The 21,797-nt window shown below is 44.0% G+C and overlaps 1 protein-coding gene across 1 annotated transcript; it reads right to left on the minus strand.

Annotated features, from left to right (window-relative positions):
- LOC309331894 (carboxypeptidase inhibitor SmCI-like) lies at window positions 1-8,349 on the minus strand. The gene is made up of 5 exons (XM_081844477.1): window positions 8,240-8,349; window positions 6,151-6,330; window positions 3,902-4,081; window positions 2,386-2,565; window positions 1-151 (listed from the first exon to the last, which is right to left on the minus strand). The coding sequence occupies exons 1-5, from the start codon at window positions 8,328-8,330 to the stop codon at window positions 141-143; spliced, it is 642 nt and encodes a 213-aa protein (XP_081700603.1). The 5' UTR covers window positions 8,331-8,349; the 3' UTR covers window positions 1-140.
- Window positions 8,350-21,797: the final 13,448 nt, after the last annotated feature.

Below are 21,797 nucleotides of genomic sequence, written 5' to 3' on the forward strand. Positions count from 1 at the left end.
GGAGCCTCCAGCTAAGGTGAATAGGACATCTGGAAATGGCAGGATATCTGGAATTAAGCTGTCTGGGGGGTTTTCTTCTTCCCAGAATGAACTGGTAGCATCTTTGAACTTCTCAAAATATTACTGGCTCTTGCAGCAGATTAGATGATCACTGTGGAAGAAAGAGATATTCCTTTCTTATGGATCTAACAACACATTCCTTATATTCCACCCTTCCTCTGTCAGGGAGCCCAGAGCAGCTCGCATCAAGGGGGCAGTAAGAAGAACAAAGGGAAAGAAAGCACAGTGCACAAAGAGCGGCGGACAAATCACCATCATATGGTACAAATGTAACTTGAACTCGCACTTTTGCCATGGGTGCTTCTAAATGGCCATCTTGACCAAAGGGGGAGTGCGGGTGGGTGGGTGCGTGGGTCACTTTTGTGGCGATCACACAGGGTCCCCGGACATTTGACGGTCTATTGATCCCTGGGCCACCACTGTGCTCGCTTCCCTGCTGCCACCAACCCATTTCTCTCGGATACACACTGAGTCCAGACAGTTGTTAAAATTAAACCAAATAAACAAGTTTATTTTATAAGCATTAACAAGTTTATGGTTTCTCAGATAATTTTCTTGTCAGTTTCTTAACCTTAGTTTCTTTACCGGCCTATACCTTCCTAATACCTTCTGACTGATTATCTCAACTGTTTGACTGACTCCTCTTAACAGATTCTCTCACTCTCTCACATCAGACTAGCCCAACCCACAGACTTATCCTCCCTCCCTCTTCTCTAACTCCAGACTGACTTCTTAACAACTCTAATTCCTCCCCTTGGTTCCTATGGGCTAGTCATTTTACAATTAAATTTTACAATTTTACATTTTACAATTAAAGGGGGGGGGCGTGTGTGTGTGTGTGTGTGTGTGTGAGAGAGAGAGAGAGAGAGAGAGAGAGAGAGAGAGAGAGAGAAACAGCCTAATGAGCTGCTGCTATTGAGAGCCCAGTGGTGGTCCCTCTTTCCATAGCGGCTTCTGAAGTACAACCCTGCCCTGAGGGGTAGGGAGGAGAATGAAGACAATCTGTTTCATCCAATAGCACACCCAAGGCTGCATCAACAGAAGTATAATGTCCAGATCAAGAGAAGTAATAGCACCACTCTATTCCTGGCATCACTAACGTACTAATTTACACAGGCACCCAGGGCACCTCCCTTGGAAACCCTCCCTCTCCTAATTGTTTTGGAATTTTTCAGGAATCTGTTTTAATCTTTCACCCATCCTGCTTCCCCCCCCCTCCCCCACCAATGCACTTGGACATAATAGGTTCTCTCCAACTAACTTTTACTCGGAATAGATTTATTTAAAATACTGGACCTTGGCCACATCTGTTAATCTCTACATGCCACCCAACATTTCCCAACCCAAAGCTGGGATTCCCAACCCAAAGCCCCAGGCTGCCTTGGCCTGCCACACCACCATGACTGCCACCAGCTATAAACCTGCAAGCACACCTAGACCCAACACCGCCACACACACACACACCTGCAAGCAGTTGGGGGGGTATGATCCATAGCTGTCAACTTTTCCCTTTTCTTGTGAGGAATCCTATTTAGAATAAGGGAATTTCCCTTAAAAAAGGGAAACGTTGACAGCTATGGTATGATCTCTATTAACTCTGAGTAAGACTAGCATTGGACTCAACCCCATGTGAGCCATTCATAGAATATGAAAGGAAGAGGGTGGGGGAGATGATTCAATTCAGTTAGCACTTGAAGCCAAATCTATCAAATGTCCATTTTCTGAAATAATATGAAAACCCCAATGCAACCATGGTACAAAATTTGCGGTTATCTGAATTTTGCAACATAGTTTACAAAATTGCTTACATTATAGGGAGATGTGTATAAAAACGAATACAACATACTAAAATGCACTGTATTTGGAGAAACTGCTTGCAAAAAATGTGTACGTGAAAATGGGGTTTTAGGAGAAACTTGCACTAAAATGCTGATTAATTTTCATGATTTTTTTTTAAAATTGCAGATTGCTGCAGAAATTTAGAGAATTGGGGGGGGTGAGATCCTGGGGAAACCGCATGGTTTCCACCAGGTCCAGCCGAGCTGCTGTGGGTGTTTTAATTTTGCGACTTAATGAGATTGTAGGGATTTTGTGGAAGCAAATGTGTTAGGTTGCCTTGCGTACTTGGGCTGCTTTGTTTTTGCAGAGAAAGATATAGCCTGGGTTGGTTGGTTGGTTGGTTGGTTGGTTGGTTCACTTGTTTGTTGCCTGGCTGGATTTGTGGGGGTAGGTTTGCTTTTTGGGGAGGGCAGGAATGTTTCCTAGGTGGGGTTCGTGCTTCCTGAAGGAGACCCCGTCCTAAAGTAAGAAAGTATTTGCTCTTACCAAAATATTGACACACAAATTCGCATTCCTGTTGAGTTTCAAATCTATTGGCATTGCCACCACAGCCACGGTGGATAAACCGTTCACATTTCTTGGTGGACATATTGAAGAAATACCGTACATTGGATTCCTTGCACTTTCCAACGACTTTAGTGAGTCTGCATCTTGAAGGGAAAATAACTGGTGGGTAAAAGGAGAAGAAAGGCAGGGTTTGTTATATATAATCTGAAAGTCTGAAACATAGAATATGATGACAGCTGAGGCTATGATTCTGACACCTGAAAATTTTAATTATGCAATGAAGAAACCTATAGACAAGAATCCAGTAGTCATACTGACAGACCTAAAGTCCAACTGAGACTAGGGTCACAGGCACACCATAAACTTAGGACACATTTCATGCACATTTGAACCACATACCGGTAGGTTCCCCCAAAGAATCCTTGGAACTGCAATTTGTTAGGTGTGCTAAGAATTGGGTATCTTTGAGGGGTAAACTGCAGCTTCCAGAATTGTTTGAGAGTAAGCTTGTGCTTTAATTGGATGTGGCTGTTGTGGTTTATTCCAGAGTTCTTAAAATGAATTGAACATATTTTAGCACCACAGTAAATTTAGTGAAACTGCATTAAGGTTTGCTGCACAGAAAAATGCTTGGGGAGAGAAATGCTTGTGAAACCATAACCCTGAAGCCTACATTCCAAGGCAGACATTCCATACCTCCTGCCCTGTTCCTGCGCTGGTTCTTTCAGCAGTTTTCCACTTCCACCTAGGTAAAGGTAAAGGTACCCCTGACCATTAGGTCCAGTCATGACCGACTCTGGGGTTACGGTGCTCATCTCGCTTTATTGGCAGAGGAAGCCGGCGTACAGCTTCTGGGTCATGTGGCCAGCATGACTAAGCTGCTTCTGGCGAACCAGAGCAGCGCACGGAAACGGCTTTTACCTTTACGCTGGAGTAGTACCTATTTATCTACTTGCACTTTGAGGTGCTTTCAAACTGCTAGGTTGGCAGGAGCAGGGACCGAGCAACGGGAGCTCACCCCATTGTGGGGATTTGAACCGCCGACCTTCTGATTGGCAAGTCCTAGGCTCTGTGGTTTAACCCACAGTGCCACCTGCATCTCTACTTCCACCTACTCTAGTATAAAACTGAAGTATAGCTTAATACAGCAGGTGAGGCGACACATTGGTCAAGAGGACTATGGCAGCCAGTCAGGTGTTATGGTTAGTGTTTTGTATGTGACCTGGGAAACCAGGGTTTGAATTCCCACTTGGCCATGAAGCTCACTGGGTATGGCCTTGGGCAGTCACTGTCTCTCAAGCCTAGCCTACCTCACAGGGTTGTTATGAGGATAAAATGGGGAGAGGAGAGCCATGTATCAAACAAACAAACAAACAAACAAACAAACAAACAAACAAACAGGTAACTAGGGATCCAATGGGAATCAGCACAAAGGGCTCCATACTCCATCACACCCTAAAGTGTGTTTTTTTTAAAAAAAAAAGTTTGCTCTTACCGTAAGATTCACACACGTGAGTGCAATCTGTAAGAGATACAAAATTATTTTCAGTGCCTCCACAGCCACTGTAAATGAATTTCTCACACTCTAGGGTTTTGACGTTGAAGAAATAGCGTGGATAATTTCCTCTGCAACTTCCATGGCTTTTGGCGATTTTGCATATACGGGGTATTCCAGCTAGTAGATCAAAGAACAAAGACAAGTCTCGTGTGTACATAATTTCAAAGTCAGAAGTGCAAAAACAATGGAAGTGTGACTCCAGCTCCTGATACAGATAGGTAGCCGTGTTGGTCTGCCATGGTCAAAACAAAATAAAAAAATTCCTTCCAGTAGCACCTTAAAGACCAACTGAACTCAGAACTAACTCAGTTGGTCTTTAAGGTGCTACTGGAAGGAATTTTTTTATTTTGTTTTGTCCAGCTCCTGAAATTATCTAAGTAGGCAATGAAGGACCTTCTGCAGTGGGATCCAGTGATCACACTAACAAACCAAAGCCTAATTGAAATTAGGGATATGTTCAAATTACCACTGTCCTGAACATTAAAATCTCATCCCTATGGGATGCCATGAAACATGTTATCAGAGGCCAATGCATAAGCCAATCCAACATGATGGAGAAAAGGAAAGGGAACTTTTTCTTCTTGATTACATAGTGAAATACGGGATCTGGAAATTTCTTATACCTCTAAAGGTGGCCGCAGTTCTTTCCCTTTGGAACTCTGCACGGGCATTGCAGTTCATGCAACTGCTACTCTGCTGCTATCTGCCCATGCCCTGGAGTTGCTATAAAGAGCCATGGAGAGAAGGGGTGACTGGATTTTGCACAGCCCTTTCAGATATTTTCTAACTGAAGGAAGAATCCCTTCTGGAGTCTGGCCATGGCTGCCTAAGGGTAGGCTCATGTCAGGGGCTGGACTGAGGAGGAATGGTGGGGGCCGCCACCCCCTTCTCCTGAAGGGCGGGAGGGTAGTATAGCTTTAGAACAGTTGTTTGCAGAAGGGCATAGATCAGAGGGGAAAAGCTGGGAAATACTGGGTGAGGAACAGCTGGAAGAAGAAACACCGGGAGAGAGACTGTTGACAGATTCAGTGTCCTTGGAAAGCATTCCTGACCCTCCCCCCCCCTTTACCTAAGACTAGACAGGCTTGGAACTTGATAGAACAGAGAGCTCAGCAACAACAACCTCATATTACCTGAAGTAGGAGTGGCGTAGATTAATAGAGACGGAGGGGGTGAACCTTTACTGGGAGCATCACCATTTCTAGAGAAATAGGGATAACTTTGTCTCTTGCTCTGATTACTAAAAAAACTAACTGGTCAGAAGCTCCTTTCTTTTTACCTACTTATTTACTGCCACTAGGGGAGGGATCGGATTCCCCGAAGACTGACAGCTCACTGCTTTATATTTCTCAGTTTGAAAAACTGGAAAGATACTTTTGTTGCAGCACATCAGAAAATCAATTATATTATTTGCAGCTATATGCAAGTTGGTGTTGCTGTATTGTGTATGGTTCATCTTCTACTGGAGAAGACTAGTCAGTCAAAAAGCAACTGCATACAGACAATCAGTTGGGCTGTTATTTGAAATGTGTAATGGTACACATTACAGGAGGCAGCAGTGAAAACCATCCCAATGAAAAGGAAATGCGAGAAAGCAATGCAAGATTGAGGGTGCAAGGAGAAGGGGACAACAGAGGACAAAATGGTTGGACAGTGTTCTCAAAGCTACTAAAACGAGTTTGACCAAACTGTGGAAGGCAGTGGAATACAGGAGTGCCTGGTGTGCTCTGGTCCATGAGGTCACAAAGAGTCAGACACGACTAAATGACTAGACAACAACACCACACATTATTTTATTTTAATTGATTTTTATCTTCTCAGACCTTTTGTTTGTCATTGTGCCAACATACCTAAAGAAAACCAAAGTAAGCCAAAGGCTTTTTGACCATAAGTCTTGTTCAGTGGTCTCAAATAAAATTTGCAATATGTAAAATGTACCAAAAATCATTTCAAACAATGCTTTTTGTTCAGTTGTGTTTAGGTTTTAAGGGGAGAGGATGCTGCTTTTCTGGGTTTGTATGGAGGGGTTTGGAGAGAGAGATAATAATATTGTACTTGGAGGCCTTTCATGTTTTCAAGAAAAGGGGACATGCACCCTTCAGAGTTTCTCAAATTTTGAAATGTGCCCATTTGCCCCCCAAATGTTCACAGTTCCAGCCCTAAATTAACAAGTTATTTGTTCTTACCAAAGCGTCCACATTCCTGATAGCAAGAAGCATACTTCAAAAAGTTATTTGCATTCGGTTCACATCCACCGAAAATGAACGGCTCACACTTCATGGTTTCAGTATTGAAGAAAAAACGTGGAATACGACCTCTGCAGCTTCCTATACTTACAGGGAGTTTGCATATATCAGGTAGAGTATCTGGTGGGTAAAAGAAAACAAAGGCAAGTCTCATAGAAACATTATATCAAAGTCTGAAACACAGAAAGCAACGACACTGACCATGTGAGTCCTGAAGATAGCCCTCCTAAGTATACAATGAGGAACTTCTGAATGGGGATCTAATAGTTATAGTAACAGACCAGCAGCCCAGTTGAAACTTTGGTGCTTGTTGTGATTTCTCCATAGCCCTTTAAATGGATTTAGCATAATTACCACCATAGTAAATTTGAGTGGAAATCTCTTGGGGCTTGGGGCTACAGAGCTAACTCAGACCACTGAGATACATGGTAAGAGAAAGGTTTGACAGACCATCACCCTGAAATCCTACAAACCTATAGGAACATTCCAACTCAGATGGAAAGTATGAGCTTGCCACAACTTTAGACTCAACAAATCCCAAATTCTCTTCCAGTGCTATAATTCAGTGGTTCAGCATTTGGCTGAGTGAAGAATGTTAGGGCTGTGTCCACTTCTGAAAGCCAAATATTAAGAATGAGATTGACAAACTGGAGAATCACCGAGGAGAATAGAGGGACCAGGATTATAAAGGGATATAGTTTGTTCGGAGGAGAAAGTTTAACAAGAATAGATAGTATGGAGCTACTCTGTCTAGATGAAAGTTACTTCAAATGGAAAGTATGAGGTTGCTTCAACTTTGGGCTAGATGACCACCATCACCACCCCACAAAAACAAAAAAACTTCTCTTCCGGTGCTATAATTTGGTTATTCAGCATCTGGCTGAATGAAGGAGGATAGGGTTGTGTCCAGTTCCAGCTGAGAGTTACTTTCCTCTTCTCAATAGTTTAGCATTGTGTGTCAGCTGGGAAACTGAAATCCAAGACTTCTGGAAGAAGCCAAGTTGTCTACCCAGTGACCAAAAACCAAAACCAAAATAAAACCACAGATCCTGTATTGAGAAGAGCAGGATTCCATAAAAGCTCTGATCCAGTCCTTTGAACAGGCTGAGACAGATAACTGAAGGGAGCAGCAGAGCCAAGGATAAGTTGATTCCAAATCTGAGAGTTTCCCAAAGAGACCCACATTGTGCCTCTTAGGAGACATTGTACCAAAACCAATATGGGCCAAACATCATGCTGCTCTCTGCCACTCCGGTGAGCACCACCTGCAAGGTATCTTGGCTGATGCAGTGACACAACACCATATTCCTGAGGATGCCAGAAGTCAACACTAACCATGAACAAAGCTCATATGTCCACACCCTGAACCATGGCTGCTTTGAGCTTAGTTGGCAAAGATTGTTGAAGAGAGAGATCAGACTATTCAAGGGTAGGTTTACTCCAAATCTGAGCATTCCCAGAATTTTGCTTCCCTGGGAACATAGTATAAAGTTTAAAAGAGTGACTCACAGAATAACCAGAGTATCACTGGTCTACTATAGTCTTGGGCAGAGTGCTAGAATGCCAGCATATTTCTGAGGATTCCATGTCATGAAATTCAACTATCCAAAAATGCATTGGAATTAATTGTCTTGTTTAACTTATAGAGTCATCTATTTGAATGGATCTACTCTGAGTGAACCATCGTTGGTTACAACCCCACATGTCTTCATCTTGAGCCACCACAGATTTAAGCCACCAAGCCATGAAGAAGCCATGGAGCTCCTTTGAAGATCCAGATTTGATCAAGCTATTGTAATTGCTCACTGGGCAAATTCAGGTTGTTGCTTGGGCCTCCAACTGTTATAGAAATATCAATATAAGTGGGCACATTTGTTGCTTGGGAAAAATCAAGTTCCACGTCCCTTGGACCTTAAGGAGGGGGGCAACCCTAAGTAGAGAGGTGGGTTAAAGAACTGGAGAGAGATAGGGGGAGGTAAAGCCATGATACACAAAAGATTTAGAAGTTGTAAAAAGAGAGAGCTCATACCTGTATCCAACACAGAGATGCCCAGCAGCTCAGGCCAGGATGCGAAAAGGCCCACAATGAGAGACAGGAGGCTGAAGGGACCGCACTGCATGGCGACTCTTCGATAAGAATGTCCCATGCCAGGGGAAGGGATGCTATATCATGTTCTTCAAAGAAATGGAGCCCATCAATTGAGCATGAAAAAATGAATTACCAATCTCTAGGGACACTCTGGATCTACTCTAATGATTCCAATGTAATTTCCTGTTCTCATTAAAGTATTCTTCCACATCAAATAGGGACACATTGGAACTCTCAAATGTTTCAGTTCCGTGATATGATGTTGATAAAAAGCTGATCTTTGGTCATGCAAAGTTTATGGCCTTCTTCCGGTTTTTTCTTTTCTTTCAACTGCATATAGCAAGGCCTGAGAACAGATCATAAGAGTGCTTACGGTCGACAGCAGTGTTCGCCAACTTGGTGCCCTGCAGATGTATTGAACTACAACTCCCACCAGCCCCTGCCAGCTCAGATTGGTGAAGGTTGGCCCACAGACTCTCAATGTCAATGCAAACATGAAGACCATGCAATATGTTATACACACAATCCTGAGACGTGGAGTTGCTAAAGGGCTCTTAAAATTATTTCTCAGTGTGGGCTCTCCTAACCACTCTCGGCACCCTTAAAAAACTAGGGTTCCTGGTACTCCTTAGGGGAAGCCAGGACTGGCAACATGGTTTAAGTCTGCTTTAGATGTCTAGTGTGGGTGTGACCACAGACTCCTAATGGGGAGGGGGTGTAACGTGTGAACGCTTGCTGTCCAACTGTGTTGCTCCCCCTGTGCTTTTTATCCACACATTCCAGGTGGGTGGTGAGTTACAGACTGCACCACCACCCGACTCTGGCTTTCATAGCTGAAGTGGTTGGTGCACACGCCTTTATACAGTTCTCACAAGCCATCGATTCCATAAGAACTAGCCCAGGCTACTTTGCAGTACTTTGTTTCCTTCATTGTGTTCACACTAGACGTCAGCACTCAAGTTGTGTTAGTTGACATGCATGAAGCACAAAAATCATACATCCACTGTTCCGTTTAGAATATTTTTTTCTTGTTTTCCTCCTCTAAAAACTATGTGCATGTTATGGTCGGGTGCGTGTTATAGAGTTAAAAATACGGTACCTATCCGTACCAGGAAACTGTAAGCTCACATCATGGCAGTAGAAAGGGTTATGCTGTTCTTAAAATTGAAGCTGAATTAAAATCCCTCCCAGGGCACTTCCAGATGAAGACAAATGCCCTTTGGGAGGGTGGTTCCCATGACCAGGAGATACGCAAGGCAGCTCTGGAGGGTTCGCCCAGGTGTCCTTTGCATCTAGGATTTCCTTTTGACACCTCTGCCTGATTGGCCAGCTATGGCTGCTCCTGGACAGGGAAAGTCTGGCCGCATGTTGGTAACCTTGAGGCTGGATTACAGCAATGTGATGTATGGGGGGCTGCCCTTCGGCCTCATTTGAAATCTCCAGTTGGTGCAAAAGTGTGACAGAATTGTTAAAAGGTCTGCACTGGCTGCACATCTACTACCGAGCCAAGTTTGTTGTCTTTGTATTAAGGGAATTTACAAGTCCAAAATACCTAAGGGCAGACTAACATCTCATCTGTCAGCTTAAACACTTAGATCATCTGGAGGAGCTTCATGTCTTGTCCCCGGAGTTGGTGAGGCTCATCTGACAACAAGAATCCAAACCTTTAGCGATTTCCAAACCTTTACTTAATGGTTTGTTGATGTTCTCTGATCTATTTTTTTAAACATGTTTTATTGTATATGTAGATAATGTAAATCACTTTGATACTTAGAAGACATAGCAGCATATAAATATTTTTGTAACTAAAATCATCTAAGCTCCCCACAAAGAAATAGTAAGCCATAGAAGACACTTAACAGCATTAATGTGGATTTAATAGCAGGTGAATTAATGTGGACAACACCCCATACTCAAGAACCAGAATACAGAGGATGCTGAACTACTGCTGCACTTATTCAGAATATTCAGCTGAGGTGAATGGAAGGACATCTGTAGATTGGCAGGACATCTGGAGTTTAGCTGTTGTCTTCTTTCACATGAGCAGGGGGCATTTTTGAGGATGCCAAAATATTACTTGTCTTTCACTACTGTGGAAGAAAGAGAGAATCTTTGTGGTGGATCAAATGATACAAAGAAGAAGAAGAAGAAGAAGAAGAAGAAAGAAGAAGAAGAAGAAGAATTATATCCCCCCGTCCCCCTTCCTTTCCCAGAGAGCCCATGGCAGCCCACAGCAAAGGTGCAGCATTAAGAAGAAGGTAAAAGCACAGTACACAGTATATCTCAGGAGCGACTCAAGGTGATAAAAGGTGAGCAGACCTTCCTTCAGAAACAGATGCCATTGTTCATTTTCCTTTCAAGGGATGATATCGTCAAGCATTGTGAGTTTTATGGGTGCAGAACTTTCTTGAATGTTCTCAAATACAAGCTTGCAGCAGTTGTTTATCTCGTGAGTCTGTGGGGCTCATGGTCAACGCTCAGAGGCAGATGATATAGTTCCTGCCTACAGAGCAGTTCTGTGTCTCTTTCTATGTTTTCTGTTATACTGTCTGTTTCTTTGCTTCTGTAACTGGATGAGGTCTTAGGAGATGAAGTTTTGGGACTTTACTGGGGATCCAGTAAGATCCTGTGTGCTTTTAAACCTCAGTAAACTATAACTGAAGAATTCTGCTGCCTTAGTGTGTGTTTTTCCTTTGGAACTCTGCACGGGAGTTGCAGTTCATGCAATTGCAATCTGTTGCTATCTGCCCATGCCCTGGAGTTGCGCAAAAGAGCCATGGAGACAGGGAGTGGCTAGATTTTCCACCAGCCCTGTTAGATATTTTCTACCTGAAGGAAGAATCCCTTCTGGAGTCTGGCCATGGCTGCCTGGGAGTAGGCTCAGTACTTTAGATTTCTCAGTTTGAAAAGCTGGAAAGATACTTATGTTGCAGCACATCATAAAATATATGATATTATTTGCAGCTATACTGAAGTTGATGTTACTGTATTCTGTATGGTTTATCTTCTACTGGAGAAGACTGTTCCGTCACAAAGCAACTGAGAACAAACACTGAGTTTGGCTGTTATTGAGTACAGTGGTACCTCAGGTTACATACGCTTCAAGTTACAGATGCTTCAGGTTACAGACTCCACTAACCCAGAAATAGTACCTTGGGTTAAGAACTTTGCTTCAGGATGAGATCAGAAATCTTGCTTTGGCAGCGAGGCAGCCGAGGGAGGCCCCATTAGCTAAAGTGGTGCTTCAGGTTAAGAACAGTTTCAGGTTCAGAACGGACCTCCGGAACAAATTAAGTACTTAACCCGAGGTACCACTGTAATGGTACACATTATTTTATTTTAATTGATTTTTATCTTCTCAGACATTCTGTTTGTCATTGTGCTAAGATACCTTGAGAAAAGTAAGCCAAAGGCTTTTTGACCATGAGTCTTGTTCAGTGGTCTCAAATAAAATTTGCAATATGTAAAATGTACCAAAAATCATTTCAAACAATGCTTTTTGTTCAGTTGTGTTTAGGTTTTAAGGGGAGAGGATGTTGCCTTTCTGGGTTTCTATGGAGGGGTTTGGAGAGAGAGATAAGACTATTGTACTTGGAGGCCTTTCATGATTTCAAGAAAAGGGGACATGCATCCATCAGAGTTTCTCAAATTTTGAAATGTGCCCATTTGCCCCCAAATGTTCACAGCTCCTGCCCTAAAACAGCAAGTTATTTGTTCTTACCAAAGCGTCCACATTTCTCATAGCAAGAAGCATACTTCAAAAAGTTATTTGCATTCACTTCACATCCACCGAAAATGAACGGCTCACACTTCATGGTTTCAGTATTGAAGAAAAAACGTGGAATACTACTTCTGCAGCTTCCTATACTTACAGGGAGTTTGCATATATCAGGTAGAGTATCTGGTGGGTAAAAGAAAACAAAGGCAAGTCTCATATAAACATTATATCAAAGTCTGAAACACAGAAAGCAACGACATTGACCATGTGAGTCCTGAAGATAGCCCTCCTAAGTATACAATGAGGAACTTCTGAATGGGGATCTAATAGTTATGGTAACAGACCAGCAGCCCAGTTGAAACTTTGGTGCTTGTTGTGATTTCTCCATAGCCCTTTAAATGGATTTAGCATAATTACCACCATAGTAAATTTGAGTGGAAATCTCTTGGAGCTTGGGGCTACAGAGCTAACTCAGACCACTGAGATACATGGTAAGAGAAGAAGAAGAAGAAGAAGAAGAAGAAGAAGAAGAAGAAGAAGAAGAAGAAGAAGAAGAGTTGTTGTTTGGATTTGATATCCCGCCTTTCACTCCCTTTAAGGAATCTCAAAGCGGCTAACATTCTCCTTTCCCTTCCTCCCCCACAACAAACACTCTGTGAGACTTCAAAGAAGTGTGACTGGCCCAATGTCACCCAGCAGCTGCATGTGGAGGAGCAGGGATGCGAACCCGGTTCCCCAGATTACGAGACTACCGCTCTTAACCACTACACCACACTGGCTTTTTGACTTATGGTCAAAAAGAGAAAGGTTTGACAGACCATCACCCTGAAATCCTACAAACCTATAGGAACATTCCAACTCAGATGGAAAGTATGAGCTTGCCACAACTATAGACTCTACTTTCTTAGGGCGTTTGCATATATCAGGTAGACCATCTGGTGGGTAAAAGCAAAGAAATGCAAGCCTCATATAAACATTATATCAAAGTCTGAAACACAGAAAGCAATGACATTGACCATGTGACTCCACCTCACAAATAAAAACAGTAATTAACTCACATTTCTACCAGATCTAAATTTATACAAATATGTTTTCACAAACCTTCTCTTTGAGATCCCCTAAATCTCTGGACTTCCCTCCATACCCTCTTCTGGTTCCTTATATTAACTAAGTTCTTCTGCATATCCATTCTTAAACCTATTCAATTATTATTTCCCTTAATTTTATCTAATTTTCTGCTAGTTGCAAGCATTTACTTAAATGCTTTACTTATATGTATCTACCTGTTTACAGTATTTTTGCACATAAATAATAAACGATTCCCACTCTTTTTTAAACTTCTCATTGTCATAGTCTCTGAGCTTTGCCGTTAATTTTGCCATTTCTGCATAGTCCATTGCTTGATTTGCCATTCTTCTTTCGTTGCTATCTTTTCATCCTTCTATCTTTGGGCTAACAATATTTGGGCAGCTGTTGTAGCATACAAAAATATTTTCTTATCTTCTTTGGGGAGTTCAGTTCCTATCAGTCCTAGTATAAATGCTTCAGGTTTTTTAACAAAAGTTAGTTTAAACATTTTCTTCAGTTCATTATAGATCATTACCCAGAAGTTTTTAATAACCTCACATCCCCACCACTGGGCTGTAACCATTTCTAGCTGAGAGTCACTTTCCTGTTCTCAATAGTTTAGCATTGGGTGTCAGCTGGGAAACTGAAATCTGAGTTTCCCAAAGAGACCCTGGTTGTACTCATAGGAGTCATTGTGTGAGTACCACCTGCAAGGTATCTTGGCTGGCGTAGTGAAGTCAACACTAACCATGAACAAGACTCCTATGTCCACACCCTGAGCCCTGAGCTTAGTTGGCAAAGATTGCTGAAGAGAGAGATCAGACTATTCAAGGGTAGGTGTACTCCAAATCTGATACAGTGGTACTTCGGGTTCCATAAGCTTCAGGTTCCATACGCTTCAGGTTACAGACTCCGCTAACCCAGAAATAGTACCTCGGGTTAAGAACTTTGCTTCAGGATGAGAACAGAAATCGTGCTCCGGCAGTGCGGCAGCAGCACGAGGCCCCATTAGCTAAAGTGGTGCTTCAGGTTAAGAACAGTTTCAGGTTAAGAACGGACCTCCGGAACGAATTAAGTACTTAACCCGAGGTACCACTGTAGTTCCCAGAATGTTGCTTCCCCGGGGAACATAGTGTAAAGTTTAAAGAGTGACTCACAGAACAACCAGAGTATCACTGATCTACTGTGGCCTTGGGCAGGGTGCTAGAATGCCAGCAACTTCTGAGAATTCCAGGTGCTGACACTGATCCCAAGCAAGGACCACAGCTGGTATAAAACGTTGTCATACTGGGCATAGAGGCATTGGAATGAATTGTCGTGTTTAACTTACAGTCATCTATTTGACTGAATCTACTCTGAGTATAAATATGTTGGATACAACTCCACAGCTCTTCATTTTGAGCCACCATGGAGAATCCATTGAGCTCCTTTCAAGGTCACATGTTCACTCACTGGGCAAAGTCAGCCCAGGGAATCTTTGTAGGCACACAAGCTCCTCAACTCCCATAGCGTGATCAATATAATTGGGTGCATGTGTTGCCTACAAAACAGCAAGCTCCACATCACTTGGGCCTTATGGAAGGGGGCAACCCTATGTAGAGAGGCAGGTTAAAGAATTGGAGAGAAATAGGGGGAGGTACAGCCATGATACACATAAGTTTTAGAAGTTGTAAGAGGAGGGAGAGCTCATACCTGTAACTGACGCAGAGATGCCCAGCAGCTCAGGCCAGGGTGCAAAAAGGCCCACAATGAGAGACAGGAGGATGAAGCGACCACACTGCATGGTGACTCTTCAATGGGTCTGTCCAGTACCAAGGGAAGGGACGCTATATTGTGTTCTTTAAGGAAATAGAGGCAGTCATCTGGGCATGAAAAAGCAATATCTAGGGACAATCTGGATCTACTCTATTAATTACAAGGTAATTTTCTGTTCTCAATAAAGGATTCTTCTACCTCAGCTCAGGGCATGTTGGAGCTATGAATTATATCCACAGAAGACTGAAACAGCCTGGAAGGATTTCAGTTTCGTGACATGGTATTGATATAAACCTGTTCTTTTGTCATGCAGCGCCCATGCCCTTTTGTTCCTCTCTGATGTGGGTGCTGTGGAGTAATGGGTAGATTAGGCAGGAGAGGATAATATAGGAAAAGAAATATAAATATCCAGCAACTCTAATTAAGACCATCATATAAGTGCCTGGTACATTCAGCTTTTATTGTAGCAAGAAAGTTCGGTTTATTGTCACCACGTCTCATATTTGGCTAAGCCAGTGGTTTTCAACCAGTTTTCCATGGCACCCTGGGGCGCTTTGAATGATAGTCAGAGTACCCCGGGCAACACTGGCCTCTGTCCCTCTTTCCTTCTTTCCCTTCTCTGATGCCCTCTCTCATCTCTGCCTCCCAAAAGCTTCCACGGCTGTTCATTGCAGCAGCCCTGGCTACAAACTCCCCAGGCAAATGGTGCCTCTGGGGCTGGTTAAGCTATCAAGTCTGTGAAAAAGTGATTTAAAAAATAATAATAATAATAATAATATTTATTCAGATTTTCAAAAATACAAAAAAGTAAAAACATACAAAAACCAAAAAGATAACAGCAAAATAGAAATAAAGGAATGAAAAAACATAGATAACAGAGAGAGGGAAAAAAAGAAAAAATACAAATTCAAATTACATCCTCTCATTAACTTGTTTCTTGGACCTCCTCACACCTCCCTTTTTGTATTCTAATTTATTCATTATTTCAGCAAATTCTTCCCATACTTTTCAATGTTTATTTAAATAATCTATCTTAACAGTCTGTCTCTATTTACCATTAATTTCTTTAACCTTATCTTACCTTCAAAACCATAGAATTTCAAAATTTAAACCATATTTATACTTAGCTCCTTCAAACCTTTCTACTAAAGCCAATTAATTCCTTTCCAGCACATTCTGATATTTCATTAGTATTATACTAATTCCAAAAATAAAAAAATATATATAAAAAGAAGTTCTCTTCTAATTTTATCCAACGTCCCTTCTTCCTGGTTTCGGGTTATGTCAGTCCTTTCTACCCATTAAATCCTGTCCATCAATGTGGTGTTCTAATGTCCAAGGCTCTCAGGTCTCTTCTATGCCCCCTCTGCAGGTTTTCTTGTTCCTGTTTATGGTTACACACTTCCTTGTCCCTTGTTGGATTCTTTCGTAGTTTCTTCCCTTTCTCCTTGGGGAGTGGGTCTCCGGGGAATTCCATGCAGTAATAGTCTCCGTTTTCTTTCATCAGGTTATTCCATTCCCCACAATCCCACTCCCCTATGTTAATTTTGTAATCCAAAAGATAGTTGTTCCAGAAATAATTATCAACTTGTTTCACAGTCTCACCAGAGCTAAGAACTTCCTTAACTCCAGAAACTTGCAGACACTCTCCAAATTCAATCTTCCAATGTTGCAGCTTTTGGTCATGCAAGACTTTGGATCTCTCCCTTTGTATCTTTTGAGGTGCAATCGCGGCCTCTTCCATCTTCATCTGCCCTTGGACTTGCCTTATTGAGCCAGTTTCCTGAATTGGTTGTTGTGAGATTTCTTTGTCTTCGTTTCCTGTCAGTTCATATTTACTGGCTACAGCAGTCATAAAGTCCAGCTTTTCATTCATCAAGTTCATTTTCTCATGCAACTGCTGCAGCATAGCATTTACTTTGCCAAGGGCAGAGGGTAAAACTTCCTGCTCATTTCTGTTCAAGGTCAAGTATCTGGTCCCACGCTGATTTTCACAGCTGTTATGTCTCCCTGTGAACTGCAGCAAAAAACTGACAAGCTCCCTCTAGGGGACACAGTTTCTATTTAGCATCCATCTTTAAAATGTATCCAACAAAGGGTAATTTACTTTCGATTTTCTAATACTTTGTTTCCTTACAATAGAGAAAAGCAGAAAGCAGCATTGAAGTTAATTTGTTTCTGTTTTGTTTCTATTTGTCAAAAGTGTTCCGTTTTCAAACTGATGGAAATCTCCAAGAATTTCTATCCTGACGTCCCATCCCCAGGTTTGGGACAATGGAAACTTATATTCCTTTACTCTCTCTCTGCAGGATTAGGCAGTCAAAGTCCCCCCCCCCCTTTTCTCCTGCTGTCAAGAGGGTTTTGATAGTTATAGGTGCAGGAAATTTCAATCTTAGAATCAGTTTTCCAGGCTATTCAGCTTGTACGATCTTTGCTTCAGTCTATTTACAAAAAGCGGAAGGCGAACTTCCTGTTTAGACCTTCCCGCTTCGTTGCCTAATTCACAAATCTTCTTACTCAAATCTTCCGTTTTTACTCACGGGTACTTGTTTAGAGTCCAATTATCATCAGGAAAAAGTCAGCGCTCTCTGGCGATGGCTGTGTGGCTTCCCTCCGTGAAAATGGCAATCGGTTCGTTGCACCGCGCTGCTCACCCCACTCCACTCCGGAGCCCCAAAAAGGGGTTTCCCCGCGAGTAGGGGAGGCACTTTTGGTGCTCTGCCAAACCCCACGTTCCCAGGCTTCTCCGCCTGGGATTTCTAGTGGGCCCCTGACTTTGCCGCGGTGGGAAGACCCTGTTTCCACAGAGCCCATTCCTCCGGTCGGAGGAACTCCACCATTCATCGATGACGCTTACGCGGAAGTCCTGAAATCAGAGTTTATAAGTTAGCAGGAGAATGACAGTTCTTAGGAGATTGCTTAAGGTGTTGGAAGCCCAGAGCTTGGAACACCATAACAGGGGGGCGTGGGGGTGAGCAGTGAATAGAATTAAAGTTTCCTCTTGCTCCTACGTGGTGACCTTGGGCTGGGAATAGTATGACAGGGTTCACTTTTTGGGGAGCACTGTGAAAGGAAGAGCGGAATTTTATTGAGGAATGGTATAAAAGTCAGTGTTATAGAAAAAACCTGCTCCTTTCCCCTTATTGGGCATCCAAGAGCCTGTATAGAGTCCTTAAGTAGGTTCCCTATTGGTGGGAGAAAACAACAGAGGCCAGCCAGAGAATATTGAGAAGAAAAGCAGCCAGTAAGCCTGATCTTTATTAAACTGTTGCAACAGGGTCCTCACTCACCATACGCAGGAGGGAGGAGGAGCCCAGAACAATGGTGCACAAGCCCATATATAGGCTTTTGAAATTGCCCACCCTGTAGACCAGGCTTCTTCAACTTCGGCCCTCCAGATGTTTTGAGACTACAATTCCCATCATCCCCATCCACTGGTCCTGTAAGCTAGTGATCATGGGAGTTGTAGGACAAAAACATCTGGAGGGCCGAGGATGAGGTGGCCTGCTGCAGACCAAGACCACCCCCCAAAACATTGTGCAAACATTACAGAAGGAGGTGGTCTACTGCAGAAATCCTGTTTGCCAGGATATCTGTTAATGGTCACTGATTGCTTTACCTGGGCAACCTGGCCATTCTTTTGTGATGGTAAATATTTCAGTTTCTGAGTCCCAGGTCCCAGGCTCACCCTGTTCATACACAAATACACCCTTAAGACAGGATTTGTAAGCAAAAAGACAAAGGGGAGGCTTTCTCCATTTCCTCCCTTCTTGCAGAGAAATATATTGAGGTGAATTTGGGAGAGTCAAAATGACTTCAGGATTGCTCTCCTGTACTATTTCAGATTGAGGGCACAAGGAGAAGGGGGTGACAGAGGTTTAGATGGTTGGACAGTGTTCTCGAAGCTACAAACATGAGTTTGAGCAAACTGCGGGAGGCAGTGGAAGGCAGGAGTGCCTGGTGTGCTCTGGTCCATGGGGTCACGAAGAGTCGGACACGACTAAACGACTAAACAACAACAACACTATTTCAGACATGTGGTTTATATACTTATGTATGTGTTTCCTTGTACATTTATGAATATTTATTTTATATTTGGGACCATAGGATTCTTATAACATCAGGAATAATGTACAGTATTACAATAAGGCTGTGCTCAGTTTCCTATCTGTAATGGTTCTAGGGGTTGCTCGTGCGTAAATCGGCACCACACCTGGCTGGGTTGCCTGATTGAACCCTTTCTGTCCGGACAGCCAGTCACCCGTGGCTGTCTCAATCGCTGGCAGAATCCGTCAGTGGGCGTTTCTTGAACTTCTTCCAGCAAAGAAGCTCTTTGACGCCTAGTCTCCGCCTACTCTCCCTGCGCGGAAGCGTCCTGCGCAGGGAGGGTGTGGGCAGCGGAGGACCTGTGCTCTCCCCACTGGTCTCCGGCGAGGAGTCATGGAGCCACCCTGGCCACTGTCATTCTTGGGTTCTCCCCTGCCAGACAGTGTCCTAAGCAGTAAGCTGACCCAAAGGTGACTGACTGCTGATGCCATGACACTACTGGATCATGCAGTGCCAGCCAGCTCATCCCCAGTATTATTTGGGGTCCTGCCAGTGTGGCCACGTGAAAGGCAATGGTCTCCATGTGCCTGGAAACCCTCATTCGCATTGGCGGGGTCTGGTGTGTCACTCCCCCCCCCCAAAGTTCCCTGCCATTGATGGTGGTCACCTGCAAGGGAAAATCTAGAGGCAACAGGTGGAGTTGGTGCTCCAGAGCGATGTCTCTGCTGAAGAAATTACACGAGCTGCCCGAATCCAGCAGTCCCTTAACTTTGACGGGGTGTCCATTCGGGAGTTCTAGCACCACTTCTATGGCTATCGCTGCCTTGGGGGGGGGTCAGGCTGGGGCACTTCTATTGGTTGCTGGCCTGGCTGCTGCCCCTGCTGGTTGGCAGCCAGGTGTTGTCGTTTCCCTGTGCCTGCCCTTCCTCCCCCTTCTCGTCGTGGCCAGCAGCCCCCACCATTGCTTGCCAGGCTTTTCGTTGAGGGCAGACCTTAGCAAAATGTCCTGGTCATTGACAGAGGAAACACTTCTTGGTAGTTTTCCACTCCTTTCCCTCCCTTTTATGACCTTCACCGGAGTTTGAAACCTCGTGCGTGCGCGCCATCAATTTCCATTGGCTCCGCCCCCTGGGAAGGCTCCCTCGGTATGTCAAGAATGCAGTAGTCATGGCAACGTTCCCCACTCATTTCCCGCTTCTCCTGAGCCCGCGCTTCCTGGTGTACGCCGATTGCCAGCACAGCCTTTGTGAGCTCATCCATCAACCGTGGCCAGGGCGCTCGGGACAACTCATCTTTCACTTTGGGGGACAGACCCTCCTCAAACAACATTTGTATCGGTTCAGAGTCCAGATCCCACCCGAGCCGGTGGACTAACATCGCAAAACGCGACCAGTAGTTTCTGACGGACTAGCCCCCCTGCTTGCACCCCATCAGTTCCCGCTGAGTCACCCTTTGCTCCACCTCGCTGGAGAACATCGCGTCCATCCCCTGGAAGAATTTCTTAAGGTCCTTCAAGGCATCATTTTGCGTCACCATTAGGGGCCAGATCCATTCACACGCCCCATCCTGCAGATGCCCCACAATGTAAGCCACCCACTCCCCATCATCAGCAGAGTCATCTTTCTGCAGTTCCAAAGCGTACTGCATTTCCGTTCGGAAAGCATTGTAGTTCTGGGGCTTCCCACCAAACTTGTGTACCAGCCCCGGTACATTCCTTGCAATGGGGGTGGGTCTGACCTGTGCATCCTGAGCCCGTCTTTCGACCAGCCGTGCCATCAGGATAGCTACATGCTGTTCCAAGTCTCGATTCCTCTCTACCAGACTCGGCATTGCAGCTGGTTGCTCTGGCTCTCCAGCTGTCCCTGTTCGGCTCATCGTGCTGCCTCTCTGGAGCTCAGCACCAGCAACGTCAGTGACTGACAGATTGCTGTAATGGTTCTAGGGGTTGCTCGTGCGTAAATCAGCGCCACACCTGGCTGGGTTGCCTGAGTGAACCCTTTCTGTCCGGACAGCCACTCACCCGTGGCTGTCTCAATCGCTGGCAGAATCCGTCAGTGGGCGTTTCTTGAACTTCTTCCAGCAAAGAAGCTCTTTGACGCCTAGTCTTCGCCTACTCTCCCTGCACGGAAGCCTTCTGCGCAGGGAGGGTGTGGGCAGCGGAGGACCTGTGCTCTCCCCACTGGTCTCCGGCGAGGAGTCATGGAGCCACCTCGCCGATTACTCCATCTGCCCACCTTCTCCACTGGTGCTACGCTGATTTCCTTCCCCAGAAGATGGGCTGCTTCTCTCCCTCCCGGGACACTCTCCGGAATCCCTATGGAGCCCTCCCTCTCCCTCTGGCTCTGATGGCAGTTCCCTGACACTATCACTTCTCCATAATTAAACTATACCATTTAACATACAAAATATTATTCTATGTTATTGTAATGAATGTTGAATGTTATTTTATTTGCATATTGTATGTTGTATTATGCATATTGTCTTATTTATATCATGTAAGCCACTCTGAGCCTGGCTTTGGCCAGGGAGGGCAGGATACAAATAAAATTTATTATTATTATTATTATTATTATTATTAAAACATACACACACAAAAAAAACACATTTGCTAACCTAATATGCTTTTGTTGTCTCAGCCACTCTGGGAGGCCTCCAACAAAAATATAGAGTGAAAGAAAACACACACACACATCAAACATTAAAAGCTTCCCAAATCAGGGCTGCCTTCAGATGTCTACATCTGCCAGGAGGGTGCATGTGACTACCAAAAAGTGGTGGATAATTATTTGAATTCCTTTGCTTATATGCAGGCAAACCCCCATTTGTGTGCGATTGGCATGTGTGCAACCACAGATGTGTGCACAGTTTCAGACCCTCTAAGTGTCCCTATTTTCCAGGGACGCCCCTGAT

This window comes from Podarcis erhardii (assembly GCF_964252035.2).
Source record: "Podarcis erhardii genome assembly, chromosome: 16".
NCBI classification, from domain to species: domain Eukaryota; kingdom Metazoa; phylum Chordata; class Lepidosauria; order Squamata; family Lacertidae; genus Podarcis; species Podarcis erhardii.